General features: G+C 35.5%; 2 protein-coding genes across 2 annotated transcripts in view; one reads left to right on the top strand and one right to left on the bottom strand.

The window, feature by feature from the left end:
• Positions 1-2,373: 2,373 nt before the first annotated feature.
• On the bottom strand, positions 2,374-5,908 carry LOC107703437 (uncharacterized). The gene is made up of 3 exons (XM_016506062.1): positions 5,901-5,908; positions 5,337-5,786; positions 2,374-2,825 (listed from the first exon to the last, which is right to left on the bottom strand). The coding sequence occupies exons 2-3, from the start codon at positions 5,776-5,778 to the stop codon at positions 2,374-2,376; spliced, it is 894 nt and encodes a 297-aa protein (XP_016361548.1). The 5' UTR covers positions 5,779-5,786; positions 5,901-5,908.
• A 3,051-nt stretch (positions 5,909-8,959) lies between these two features.
• bud13 (BUD13 homolog) overlaps positions 8,960-15,013 on the top strand; it is a 7,899-nt gene continuing 1,845 nt past the window's right edge. Inside the window, exons 1-8 of the mRNA XM_016506190.1 lie at positions 8,960-9,152; positions 9,379-9,469; positions 9,741-9,822; positions 11,821-11,869; positions 11,958-12,238; positions 12,317-12,606; positions 14,259-14,367; positions 14,464-14,602. Coding sequence (XP_016361676.1) covers positions 9,010-9,152; positions 9,379-9,469; positions 9,741-9,822; positions 11,821-11,869; positions 11,958-12,238; positions 12,317-12,606; positions 14,259-14,367; positions 14,464-14,602 — 1,184 coding nt within the window. The 5' untranslated portion in view covers positions 8,960-9,009. The remainder of the gene's footprint in view (positions 9,153-9,378; positions 9,470-9,740; positions 9,823-11,820; positions 11,870-11,957; positions 12,239-12,316; positions 12,607-14,258; positions 14,368-14,463; positions 14,603-15,013) is intronic.

Raw genomic sequence — 15,013 nt, 5'->3', positions numbered from 1 at the left:
TATTTTGTTATATGAATATCTGAACATACAAACATCAAAAGAAAGAACAGGGTATCTGCTTGTAAACAAAAACATTTTATTCTAGCGTCATGCATTCTTTTTTATAAACACTTGAATGCGTGAAAAATAAAGAAATAAATAAATAAACATTTTGAACAAAAAACTGAAAAAAGATTATGAATTGGATTCAGAGGGATAATCAAAACGTAGATGGAGTCGATCAACTCCCCAAAGCTTGACAGTCATTACCTATTCATGGGTCGACATTTTATTCCATAATGTTAAACAGTTTGCGGTTTTGCTGTTTCATGTCTGATGATCATGTTAGATTATTACATGTGGAAGCATCTGTTGTTTTGGTTTCTTCTTCGCTTGTGTTTTGGAAATTCTGTACAGAAGATGTGTAATAGCGCCTCCTACCGGATAACAATGAAAACATGGATTCACGGAGCACAAGTATAGCTCAAATATATTTAGACTTTTCTAAGTATAAGTCAAGTATACTTAAATGTCATTTTAAGTATATTTCTGAGAAGTACATAAAGCACATTTCTGAGAAGTACATAAAAAGTAGACTAAAAGTATACTTTCCTATCTTTAGTTTAAAAGTATACTAGTTTAAAAGTATACTAATAGCACACTTGAATAAACATCTTTTTCGTAAGGGCTGGACCACAAATGGTCTTAGTATTCTATTAGTGAAAACATGGAAGATAACCATGAGTAAGCAAACATACAAAAACAGAGGGAGATATGATAAGGAAACAACTAATTAATTTATAAAGTATAGCCGTAATTTAAAAAAAAGTCTTACAATTATAAGATGTACAGACTTTATAAGAGTTTTAAGCTTTATAAACAAGCATCAGTTGCCAGTTGCATAAACATAGCCACTATGTTCAGACTGTGTCTTAAGAACAAGTTCCACCAACTAGCAGTAAGCCAAGATGTAATCAGTAGTACTTTTCTGATTTAAATTGGGCCAGTCTACCTTTAACTGATTTTAAAATGTTATGAACAGTCTTGAAGAAAACTCTGATGTTGCTTTTAACACTGAACATAGACTACCTGGAAAAGATTTATGAACAGCAAGCTTGTATAGGAAGTATTGACAACAAAAGAGATTCTACTTTTTTTCTCTTTATCTTGACAAACTGCAATGAAAAGATTACAAAAGATTACAAATTTATGGATTTAGTAAAGGATAGTGCTGTAAAGTCTGTGGGATCATTTGGTAAAAGCATGTTGCTTCTTTGCTTTCTCCCCCAAAAGCAAAGAGACTAGTATGATTCTCCAAGTCCATAAACAAAACATTTAAATGAAAAGTATAAATATTTTCCCCCCAGTTTGTTTGTTTGTTTTACTCAACTGTATTTTGCTGTGTTGGAGTCTGAAATGTCACAGTGAGCAGAACAACACATGCATAAGCAGTTTTACAATAAAATGCAGTGATGAATTGCACTATTTTAAAAGTCTCCAGACTCCAGACCTAATTATCAGATATTTTTCAAGAGTTTTCATCTTTAAGCACGTAGCAGAGGGTCTTTTATGACGAATCACAAGTGAAAAAAATGCAAACAACAAGAGAAGTGTAATGGGTCATCTGTATTTAAGTTCTGTTTTGAGTTGGACTGAATTTTGCACTGTTTCCTGTGATAGTTCATATTTCCTTTTCCGTTCATTAATTGCCATGGTTTTTAGATTTGCCCTCATGTTACATCAGAAATAATTTCAATCTCAGCCCATGCATCCCTGTAAATGCTTAGTCTGTCTACAGATAATCACACCCTCTAATGATAAAGATTTGTGAATAAGCCAATAAATACAAAGCTTCTGATCATTATGTAGCAGCTTTCCACTAAGCCGCTGGTATTGGTAATAGGAGTGAGCGAGTATTTGACACATAAAAATGTCCATGCAAAACAGATGTAAAATGCAAACAGTGTCTTTCTTTATTGTGCTCCAATGAATAAACATTGCTTCCAGTTAGCTTCCTGTGGTGTCATTGTCTAGTTCACAGAATACAAATATCAAGTCCATACCTCGTAGATATAGCATACTATTCAACTCAGTCCAACACATAATAAAAATAAGCATGATCAACATGATGAAGCATGATCCTGAACTGTCAAAAACTGTGCTTCCCTACTACCAATTCACGCCTGTTGTCTTATTAACCAATTACCCTAATATACCATGCCACCCAATGGACAAATATGATATTGCATTAAAATGGCTCCTACATACTGTACAGTGTGACAGAGGATATGTGATCATACGTTTAATACACAAAAACAGTGATGACAGACTATTTTTCTTTGAAGAATTAAAAACACTTTGGCTACATAGTCCTGTAATTTCTTCCTGTAAGTTCTATGTTAGTATTTCAATTAGAATCAGTAACAAAAAGAACAGACAGGGTAAAACAACCTCTAAAAATGGGTAGATCATTTCAATGACCTGAATCCGTTGTGGATCCCAAACACAGTCTTCTTCAAGGCCACTCGGCACCATGCCACATTTTGGAGGGCACCAGGCAGTGTCGTACCCGTGATCATGCCAGATATTCTGGAGTGGATGACCTTGTTTGTCAATCTTCTTCACTCTCCCAACATTGACCTTGACTTTCAGAACCACTCTCTGGTATGCTTGCAGATTTAGAGGATACCTACGGGCCTTCTCTAGATCTCGGCTGAGGTAAACACCCCGTCCAAGCATGCCAGCAACAGACTGATGAAAACCCTCTTTTCTAATTTTCTTTGCAGCCTCCATGGATGTGCCATGGTACATTGTGTAGACTTGACCTGATACTGGATTTGTGTTGCCTTGGAGGAAAGTTGAATCATTTCCACCCCACATGATTTGCACCTGGACAAATCACAAATAGGCCTTTTGTCTGTATCTTTAAAATATGCATGTAAACAATAAACATAATACGAAGATTTATACTATCACAAGTTTAATAAAAACAAAATTACCAAAAAGAATTTGATATTTACATAATGTTATCTCTGCGTTCTCTTATATAGAGAAATTTCACTTACCAACTCTCAAATTCAATCAAGCTATTTACGTGATATTTGTTCTCGGGAAATGCCTACAGTATATCCTTTAAATTACAGGAACTTCAACAAACTTTTAGACTCTAGACCAGTTAAAACATTACAATATTGCCTTAAACAGTGTAGCCGAGGGCTTACATACGAATACGTCGAGCTGTCATTTGATCAGGCATATTTAAAATGATAGCACTTACTGAAAGTAAAAAATAAAGGATAAAGGGACTCTCTTTAAGCGCACGGGTTGCTCTCTCTTTTACTTTCACTTTCTTAGATAATCGCCATTGGCCCTCCACACTGTCAATCATCATTATAAAGAGACGTCACCACACCGCTGCAGCCAATCAGTCCAAAACCAAGTACAGCTAGCAAGATACTAGTTGCAGTATTCATTGGCGGTGTGCTTCTGAACTGAGATGGCAAATTGTTTTTCAGTCCAATATGAATTCATTGATTTTATAATTATTTATAATTCCCCCCCCCCCCACTACATTTTCCAGGTAAAGACAAAAGGAACAGAATTGACCTTACTCTTTTGACAAGACAACACTAGCTATTACACAAGATATTTTCTTATTTATTTTCTTTATTTTTATTTATATATTAACATATGTTTTTACCAAAACAATTTTGCATTAATATTTCTTTTTACATTGCTTCAAAACTATTTGTCATTATTTTATTTCTCCAGTGTTGTAAGAAATAGTCAGCAGAGCACACTGTAATGATCGAATTCTCAATAAAACATTAGATTTTAGGATAAAATGTATGTTAGGATTTTCATTGCTCATAACAACCCACATAGGCCTACTCTTTAATTTGGATTAATTACATCAATGACTGTAATTTGTTTCCAAACACATTCTTGCTCAAGACCACTTGCCACCATGCCACTTTGTGGGGGATTCAGGCACCTTGATAATCAATCACTTATCCAACATTAACCTTCACTCTCAGAACATTTGGACAGACTTCTTGAATGTGCACAACTCATGTTCTCCAAAGATGTTTTATTTCTTGGCCAGCCCACATCATTCCTGTAAAGAGTAGGTCAACATTATCAGTCTTCAGATACTTGAAGGTTTGTAGGTATGCCAGTTACCATGAAGTTCCTGGTTACAAAGTATAAACCATGGATGGTGAAATGACTCAAGTGTGGACATAACAGCTATAAGGCGATTTTTATTTAAAGTCAAATCCAACAGAATGCAAACAAGTCTAATAAGACTTAGGCTAAAAAAGACTGCAGAGACTGACAAAACGATACAAATAAGCAGGCATAAATTGGGATGTGGGAACTTCCAAATAAAACTCTGGAAGGAAATGGCCCAAAGAACTATATCCGTGCTGGTAACTAATATCACTTCAGTAGTCTTTCATTTCATAATGAGAAACACAAGAAGACATTTTAGATTTTAGTTTAGTAACATTATTATTTAAATTTCTTTTAACATTATGTAAATCATTCCAACATGAATATAAACATAATTATTTTTGTACATAAACAGAGCTAAAAATGATTAAAGCTTGTTAAGATCTAAGTTAGCTGGAATGTGAAGATGTTTTATAACCTTGAGGAGAATCCCACACAGAGACACAACTCTGTAAATATATGGGAGGTGAGACAGATCTGTGGCACAAAAAGTAACAAATCAGGGAAGTTGGCAGATGTGTGGAAAGACCTTGTTTGAATGACACAAATATTTTAAGATGTTGTTTTGAGAGTTCTCCTCTGGCCTAAACACTTTCTTCTGATGGTAAAACAAGTCCTGGGACTTACTTGTTTTGTCTTTATTAAGAAAATTCCTAGACAAACCCAAATATAGTTCCTGATTCATCAATAGGGCGGAATACATTATTTTATTTTATTTGTTTTATTTTATTACAAATACTGTGTAAACAACATCTCTCAAATGTGTGTTAAGTGTGTTAAGAGTAGACATGTGGCAGTCAGTGTCTCAAAATGATGAATTTGACTATTGGTTATGGACCAAAGTTCTTTCATGCTTTGAATAAAATGCACAGTTTATATTTTGCATTAGATAACTTTTTTAACCATTTGAACTGTGTCAACTAAATAATATTTCCCAGTAATTTCTTACAGTTTTGTAACAACCTTGATTTTAGTCTTGATTTTCAACACAAGCATGCAAAGACAATGTGCAAGTGTTATTCATCAATGCAGAGATTAAATCGACAAAAATGTTTATTCTTTAAAAACATGAAAAAGAACCAGCACATTTGTAATTTCATGCATTTTTTAATAATAATAGCCACACAGCACTTTTGGGTAAATGATATCAATGATCTGAATCCGGCGTGGATCCCAAACACAGTCTTCCTCCAGGCCGCTTGGCACCATGCCGCAGTTTGGAGGGCACCAGGCAGTGTCGTACCCGTGGTCATGCCAGGTTTTCTGCATTGGATGACCTTGGTAGTCGATTTTTTTTACTCTTCCAACATTAACCTGCACTCTAATAACAACTCTTTCATGCTCAGGTAGATTAAGTGGGTATCTGCTGGCCTTGTTAAGATCTCTGCTGAGGTAGACGCCTTGTCCAAGCATGCCATTTGCAGATGGCCAAAAGCCACAGGCCATAATCTGCTGTGCAGTATATCGAGAAGTCCCATGATACATTAGGTATATTTTACCATTCACAGGCTCCATGTAGCTTTGGAGACACGGCACACCTGGATACAAATCATCCTCTGCCCACATGCTGAAATCTAGATAAAGCGAACAAACCTGTTCATCCGCTGTTGTATAAAGAGGTGCTGGTGAAGGTAAAGAGGTCTGTCGATAGCTTTTAGTGTAAAAGTTTAGAGAAATATGATGCTTACCTCTTGGATGACAAATTCAGACTGTGCAAACAGCTGCTTAAGAAGTGGGGAATATCTTGAAGCCACTCCTTCGACAAGATGGAAACCCCCAAACCTTAAGTTTCGTTTCTTTCGGAAAAAAACAGTCTTATACAACCAGAAACAGATTTTACAGCTGACAGAGAGCAGCAGAATGTGGTCATTTCAAAATGAAAATCTTGATGAAGATTTCACAGTTTAGAGTTTATTTGTACCCCTCACTGTCATCGTCTTATTGACATCTTTAAAATCGCTTTGGCATTATTATAGTTGTACAGTTAACTATAATAGCTTTACAGTTGTAACGTTAACATATTTTTTTTTATTTAACAGAGCATTAGCACAAGTTTGTGTTGTGTAAATAAGTTTTGAAACACAGTAATAATCAGAGGTCAATGATAAAATAATCACCAGTTGATTAGTAAATGTAATTGAAATTAATATAATCATATTTTGTGTATGAAAATATGAAACAGAAAGTACAAAGATATAAAAAGAAATGAGAGTAAGATTATTTGTCTTTTCAATGAGATGCCGTGCAGCTGCAGATCAGAGGAAGTGATTCAGTCCAAAAGACATTTCCTGGAAAATATCCTCTGCATGTGAAAATAGAGGCATATGCATTTGTGAAAAGGCTGTGACCTTGCAGTTAAACAACTATCGGAAATGTCGACAGAGTTTATTTCTTAGAGGAGACAGATATTCTTCACAACACACTTTAAACATGAATCATGAGCTGAACCTATTCAGAGATGAACATATTGATGTTTGGAACTATTCAAACATCTAATTTTAACAACAAATACTAATGGTACCTAATTCAAATTATGGTGATCAAAAAGGTATTCATTGGTTGTATTTATTGGAAATATATTACCACGTGTGTGACATAACAAGTTCTAAAGTTCTCTCTTTTCTGCTCATCACCAGTCAAATAATTACATTTATTAATATTTAGGCTAAATGTATTATTAACTATATATTTATCATTAACCTATAATTGTCTGCTGATTCGTAATGCACAAAGTTGACAATTAATGCAGAGAGCTGAGAATGTCACTTGGCAAACTACAAAACAAAACATATTTTTGCAACAGGGCAAAAGAATACAACAATAACAAGCAAAAAGACAATAAACAAAATATTGTAAGAGGGTTATGATACATGAAATTCTGAAATGAACTAAAGCATATTATATGTGTTACACCATTGAATATACTTTGTTGAAACATCTTTGTTGAAAATAATAATAATTGCAAGTTTTAGTAGGCTAATAAAATCATTCTAAACATAGGCCTATAGGGTCAATTCTCAAAGAGTCACGAAAAAATGGCTTATACAGAAGTTTGGGAATCCTTTTTTACAAAATTAGAAAAGTTAACCCAAAACACCTTTGCAAAACACAATTCCAAAATAAGTGAGTAATTATTTCTTTAAAATGACAAAAGCAGCAATTGGGTGAAATACTTTCAATAAACTTTGTAAGATTAACAGTTATGAATAATCTTCAGTAATTTTCTTGGGCAGAAACATTTTTTGTCGAAGAAGCCAGAGTTTTTTCTATTTTATCCACTTAATTTATTATTCCTAAACCGTATAGCCTACAGCAGTGGTGTCCAAACTCGGGCCTGGAGGGCCGGTGTCTTGCAGAGTTTAAGCATACTAGAAACTTCCAGGCAGGTGTGTTGAGGCAAGTTGGAGCTAAACTCTGCTGGACACCGGGGTCCCTCCAGGACAGAGTTTGGTGACCCCTGGTTAGTGATGGTGAAATGAAGCTTTGCGAAGCACCACTTTCCCCTCAACTGTATGGTAAAATGGTTCATTACTTGAAGCTTTTCAATACGCTGCACACTACTGATATCTTGTGGTTAAAGGTGGAAAAAGGTGCCTTTGCGTCCCAACCATTTTTGGACTGTTTCATAAAAACAAATCAATTTGTGCTACGAAAACCATATAAAGCAATAAAAAAATTAAATGTCATTGTGCTTACACAAAGTATAAACGAGTCTTTGAATAAATATGTGAAAAAATAAGCATGGCTTATGCAGGCATATGATCAAAATAAATGAATTTTGTGGAATGTTCAGTTGAAGTGTTTCTGTACAATCTGAACATGGACAAAACTACACATGTACATTTTTATTCGTATTATGATTTATTCTTATCAAAGAAGTGAATGACACGTGGTTGTGTGCAAAAACGAAGCTTCGGACGTCACAGATCACTTGGTTGTGGCAAAATGAATCAAGCTCTGGTACAGTGCTTCACTGTGAGATGTTTCGTCTTTTTTGATACAAGCTTCGAAGCCTCGGTGCCGAACGTCACATCACTACCCCTGGTATACAGGCAGGTAAAGAATTTCGAGTTCTATTTTGCGTTGTGCTTTTTAAATTTTTTTTAATTAACCAGAACAAAATATACAATATTTTACAAAAACATGCCAGAGTGTACAAACCATTCATTCATTAATCAAAAACTCTATATTCGTGAAAAATATTACAAGTCTTCTTTGCTTTTTTATTAACAATGTTCTCCAAACTGGTGCAGTAGTCCTTAGTCTCTTGAAGAAAATGAATGAAATTTGGCCTGGATCCTGACCATTTCTTCTTATGTATGTGAAATTTTCCCAAAATAATAAAAAGTTGTACAAATAAAGTAAAAGTATTATTATTACTTTCACTGGAATAATACATACATATATCAAAATTATTTAACTTGAATATAATATTTGTTTTCCTTCTAATGAAATTTTCCATATCCACCCAGAAAATCCTTGTGTAAACTCCTTTTCCACTGAACAAAAATCACAGGAATAATCAATATCCAAATTAAATCTCTCTAACACACTTTTAGCTGGATATATACCATGTAAAATTAAAAATGTAACCTCTTTTACTTTATTATTTAAACAGTATATTTCACAAATACGCCAAGCTTTATTCCAATTTATATTTCTAAATACATTGGCCCACAATAAGCTTTTATAAGTAGCTGTATCACCTGTTATAATATTCCTAATATATTTATTAGTACTGCGTTGTGCTTTTTGTCCCTTAGCAGCGTCCGTTCAGTGACGTAAAACATAAACAAGATGGCTACTTCCACGGACTTAAGCAAAATTGCTGCACTCTCTAAAGCAGATTACCTTAAACGGTATTTATCAAGTGAAGAAGCTGGCAAGAAGTCTATAGAAAAGAAGCTTAAGAAGAAACGGCCGAAAGCCACGGGAAGAGGGTAAATATAATCGGACACACGTAACAGAAATGCAGATTTTAGCTCGCTGTATCCAGAGCTACCACTGAACAAAATGACATTATGGCTGAGCCTCAACTAAGTTACTTAACGTACAGAGTTGCCTACATGCACAGCATTTTAGAAAGTTGAAAATGGCAACAAGGTTGCTTAAGTTTTAGCAAAGTGTACAAGGAGCTGAATTCCATCCATTTAACTCCAACTACAGGATGAAAATTGTGGATGACGACATTGATTGGCGGCAACTGGCAGCTCAGGATGAAGAAGAAAAAGAAGACGACGAAGATGAGGCGCCTGTGGTGTGTAAAAGCATGCTGACCTTTTTCAGATTTTAGTCTTATCTTACTACAAACAGCAATTTAAGTAGTGTAAATCCTACTGAGAATGCATACCAGGTGCTTTTGTAACACTTGCATAGTTTCATAAATCCCGAATTGCAGTCTGATCATTAGTGATCATTTAAATAAAAAAGTATTTTGGTACTACTTTGGTTTTGGAAAATGGATTTCATGCATGGTTATGCAGCAGTGTTGAATGTCTCCTCCTTTTGGAAATTCTCCTTTTTTTTAGATTGCAGAGGTGATAGATGAACGCCCAGATGAGATCAAGCAGCTCGAGGCATTCGGAACCGGCAAGTGGAAAGTGATCGGCGGTAAGACCAAGATGTGTATACTTTCTGAGTTCTTGTATTTACTTGTGCTTGTATGTGTATGTTTGTGTACTTATGGTGTTTTTTTTTTAATCTGTAAATAAACAAAGTGCACCATCTGGTTTTAATGGGACAAAATGTATTATGAATTATAAAATTGTGCAAAATAGTGTTTTTTACACACTACCGTTAAAAGGTTTGAGATTGATACGTTTTATAATGATTTTATTTATTTTAAATTTTTGCAGACATATAGAATGTATTACATCAGTTCCATAATGAAACAGAATGTCTGATAAGAGAAAACAAAAAACAAAACAAAACAAATCAACACAACCACAAACACACAACCCTCCCCAAAGGCCACACAAAAAATAAATAAGCGAATAAAAATACATAAATAAAAATATGAAAAAAACAATGACGTCTAGTCACATGGTCTCCCAAAAAGACTCAAATGAGAAGGTCCAGGTGTTAGTTACATTCTCAATAGTACTCAGTATAGGCCTCCAGATTTTGTAAAAGGATCTCAGTGATCCTTTGGTAGAGTGTCTAATTTTTTCAAGATGGATACATTGCAATACCTATAGTATCCAGTCCTCATGTGATGGGGGAGAGGCATGTTTCCATTTAAGGAGGATGGCACGCCTAGCTATCAAAGTGGTAAAGGCAATGACGCAGTGCACTGTAGATGGTACAACTGATGCTGGGGGAAGGCCAAACGGGACAGTCAGTGCGTTAGGGGCAATGGTGGTGTTAAGGGCCTGCAAAAGTGTTCTAAAAATGTCCGACCAGTAGTCCATTAGCATCGGGCAAGACCAGCACATATGAAGATGATCGGCTGGAGATTGTTTGCATCTGTTGCATGCATCACTTCTGACAGGAAATATTTTAGCCAGTTTAGCATTAGTGAAGTGAGCTCTGTGAAGCACTTTACATTGTATTAGAGCATGTCTTGCACAGATAGATGAAGAATGTATTAAACTAAGAATGTTTTTCCACTCGTCGTCTCGTTGTCGATGCCCAAATCCTGCTTCCAGGTTTGTTTAAGAGAGTCAACTGGAGATGAATTAAGGGAGATTATTTTACTATAGATGGCGGATATCAGTCGTCTTTGACCAGGGTCAAGGGTGAGAATTAAATCAAGTTCTGATTCAGGGGGCCGATTGTGAAAATGGGGAAATAACTTTTGAATAAAGTTCCTCACTTGAAAAAACCCCGAAAAAGATGGCTATTAGGAAGACTGAATTTAACTGATAAAGAAGAGAAAGAGGAGAAGATTTCTTTTTCATACAAGTCCCTCAAAGTAGAAAGGCCCTTACTTGCCCAAATATCGAAGACACGGTCTGAAAGTGACAGGGGAAAAAGTGATTATTTGAAAATGGCATGTAAATCAAAGGTTTGTGCAAACCGAATTGTTTCCTAAATTGAAGCCAAGTCTTAATAGTGTTAATAACTACTGGATTGCTAGAAGCTTTGTGTACCTCAAGAAGAAGTTGAGAACTTGTAATGTTTTTAAAAGAAGTCTCGCCAAGGGTGCATTTTTTTACAGGAATAGGCCTACAGTAGAAAATTAATATGGTGAAATATTATTACAATTTAAAATAACTTTTTTATTTTAATGTTTTAAAATGTAATTTATTCTTGTGATGGCAAAGCTGAAATTTCAGCATCATTACTCCAGTCTTTAATGTCACGTAATCCTTCAGAAATCATTCTAATATGCTGATTTGGCGCTCAAGAAATATTTCTTATTATTATGAATGTTAAAAAACAGTTGTACTGCTTAATTCTTTTTTTTTTTTTTAGAAACCATGATACAGGATGTTTTGATGAATAGAAATAACAGCATTTATTTGAAATGGAAATGTTTTGTGACAGTGAAGACATTTATAATGTTTCATTTTGACAATTGAATGCATCCTTGCTGAAAAAAGTATTAACTTGTTAAAAATAAATGGTAATTTACATGCATCTAAAAATGTGTGTCTTATATTGTAGCAACAGAGAGAGATCCCCAGGAAACCCAGGACTCTGCATCAGATAAAAGGTATAACGAAACTATCCTTCCTCTTTAGTTCTTATTCTTTTTAAAATCATTACTGCATAGAGAGTGTAGTAAATGTTCCTTTGTTTAGCTCTGATCCTGACAGAGGTTATAGAGTTCGACATGACTCGCCGGAGACTTCTCCTGTACGGAGCGTGCGGCACGTTTCCCCTGACCTCTCTCCTAAGAGGGCTCGACACGACTCACCGGATCTCTTACCCCAGAGAAGAGGCCGTCATGACTCACCAGATCTTTCACCTCAGAGACACCGAGCCGAGAACAAAAACAGACAGCATGATTCCTTATCACCTTCCCCTCCAAGAAAGAGCCACAAGAGCTCACCCTTCAAACCTCAAAGGCTGCATGATAAAGGTACAAAAATATATCCACAAATCAGAAACAGCATTTACACTGTGAGTTATGTAGCTCAAAAATGATTTGTTATTTCAGAGTCTCCACACAGAAAAAAGACAAAAGCTGCCACCTCAGATGACCTTTCACCGCCTAGGAGACGAGTACAAACAGGCAAAGGCTCAGACTCCGATCAGTCCCCACCACGCAGATGTCCTCGTGGAGGACGGGGCTCAGACTTGGATCTGTCTCCACCCAGAAAGAGAGGCCAGGGTGGAAGAGGTTCAGATTCAGATCTCTCTCCTCCCAGGAAGAGGCCACAGGGGGGACGTGGGTCGGATTCAGACCTGTCTCCACCACGGAGGACACACTCTCCTGATGGACAGGCAGTAAGTTCAGGGTTCATGTTTGAGGATCCTTTATATCAGTCTTTCTCAACCAGGGGCTGGGGCCTTCTGAGGGCCCTAGAAAACTTTAAAGGTAGGGTTGGGTATCGATTGGGGTTTTTTCGATACCGGTGCCAAATCGATACTTTTAAAACGTTTCCGGTGCCTAAACAGTGCCTGAACCGATACTTATTAAAAAATAAATACAAATTCCCCAAAAAATGATGGATTGGCCATTAGCACTATAAACAAATTATGTCTGTTTCATTTATACTGGACGCCAGAGGGCGCCCCTCACACAGAAAATCCACATATCCAGTCACATAAGTAGCGGAACTCATGACACTCCAGGAAATCCCTTATATGGACAAAGACATAGCTATTATAGCCGCTCCGGCATGGCACTGAAATGAGGCACAGAAATCTGCGTTCTGATTCGGTTCTAGTACATACCGGTTACATAGGTACCGGTGCCATATTGGTACTGGGTTTCGGTACCCAACCCTGTTTAAAGGAGGTGCAGGATGATTTAAAATGTATTAAATAAATAAGTTTTGCATATAATAAATTAACTGAAAAAAAAAAATGCTAAAAAAGTAACAAAAAAAGTTTAATCTGCAATCATATTTCTTTTCATTTTTATCCATCAACAACATTTTTTATTGAAGAATATACATATTTTTAATCTTCTGCATTCGCAGAATTAATTGTGGTTGATTTATTTAATATTATTTAATCGTCCAGTTTGTGTTACTAAAATAGTTTGAAAACAAGCAGTTTTGTCACAGTTAAAGCAGAAATACTGGAAAAAAGTTTAGCCTATATGGGGGGCCTTCAATTATTGTGTTGGACAGTGAGTTAAACGGATTAAGAAGCACAGCTTTAAATAATACTGATTGCACAGCAAGTAATGTATAATATTATTCATTTCAAAATAAAACATTGCATTATTTAATTGCCATTTATTATTAATGTTAGTGTTATTTTATTATGACCATTTTAAGGGTCTCTGGCACTTAAAAATACATTTTTTGTTGTTGTTGTGGCTTTAAGAAATGTCCCTTTTGTGTATAAAATTATTGACAGCGTTCATAAAATAATTAACTTTTCAATGGATCCCACACAAAAAATACAACATATTTACATATTTTTCTATTCATTATTAAAAATTGAAGTTGAAGCATGGATAATTATGTTAAAGGAGACATCAGATGCCCATTTCCCACAAGTTGGTATGATTCTTTAGGGTCTTCATGAAATGTCTGCAACATACTTTGGTTAAAATTCCTCAAAAGTCGTGTAAAACACCCTTTTACCTTTTCAAAAACAGCTCAGTTCACAGCGACCTGTTTCGGTGCATGTCTCTTTAAATAATGTGCTACTGCTCACCCCACCCTTCCATTTTTTTTTTGTGTATTTGGTGGCGTGTTACAAGTCAAAAACAAAACAATATGCAAATTCGGGACAGTTCATAAGCAGTCGTGGGCGGGGCCAAAATGGCTTGGTAATTGAGACTGTTTAGGTTTTTTAGTGGATTAAAAAAAAAAAGGAGTGAATGGATTATCACTGTAGAGTGGTTGTGTCACTGCATTTATATGCAAACATCATTTTGTATCTGATGTCCCCTTTAAGACTTTTACCATTTTCATTTTCAGGCCCCTCGAATGCTGTCTGGTGGAGCTGCAGGGCTCGTCTCTGTTGACATTTTGAGGAAAGAACAGGAAGAAATTCGCAAAAAGGAAAAGCGCAACCAGCCTCTTGAAGGTCTTTTGAAAAGCAATTGATAATGTGTATTCGACAGTGTTGTTTTTTTTCCTAACATTAATTACAAGAGCATTATTAATGTTTTTACTTTTTCAGAGGCATCAAGAAATGCAGAGACAATATTTCGAGACAAGTCGGGTAGGACACGCGACCTGGAGTCAGAGAGAGTTGAGCTTGGCAAGAAAGCAGGAGAAAAAGCAGAGAAGGATGAAAAATATGCACAATGGGGAAAAGGGTGAGGTCCATTTAATGGTGTTCAAATGCAGATATGTGACCCTGGACCACAAAACAACACATAAGGGTCAATTTTCCGACTGAATAAATAAGCTTTCCATTGATGCATGGTTTGTTAGGATAGGACGATATTTTGCCGAGATACAACTATTTGAAAATCTGGAATCTGAGGGTGCAAAAAAATCAAAATATTGAGAAAATCGTCTTTAAAGTTGTGCAAATTAAGTTCTTAGCAATGCATATTACAAATCAAAAATTAAGTTTTAATATATTTACAGTAGGAAATTTACAAAATATCTTCATGGAACATGATCTTTACTTAATATCCTAATGATTTGGCATAAAAGAAAAATCTATAATTTTGACCCATACAATGTATTTTTGGCTATTGCTACAAATATACCCCAGCGAC

This window comes from Sinocyclocheilus anshuiensis, unplaced genomic scaffold (genome assembly GCF_001515605.1).
Source record: "Sinocyclocheilus anshuiensis isolate Anshui unplaced genomic scaffold, SAMN03320099.WGS_v1.1 scaffold330, whole genome shotgun sequence".
Taxonomy (NCBI): domain Eukaryota; kingdom Metazoa; phylum Chordata; class Actinopteri; order Cypriniformes; family Cyprinidae; genus Sinocyclocheilus; species Sinocyclocheilus anshuiensis.
Note: the sequence above shows the minus strand (reverse complement) of the source record. Positions and strands in the feature narration are given on the sequence as shown.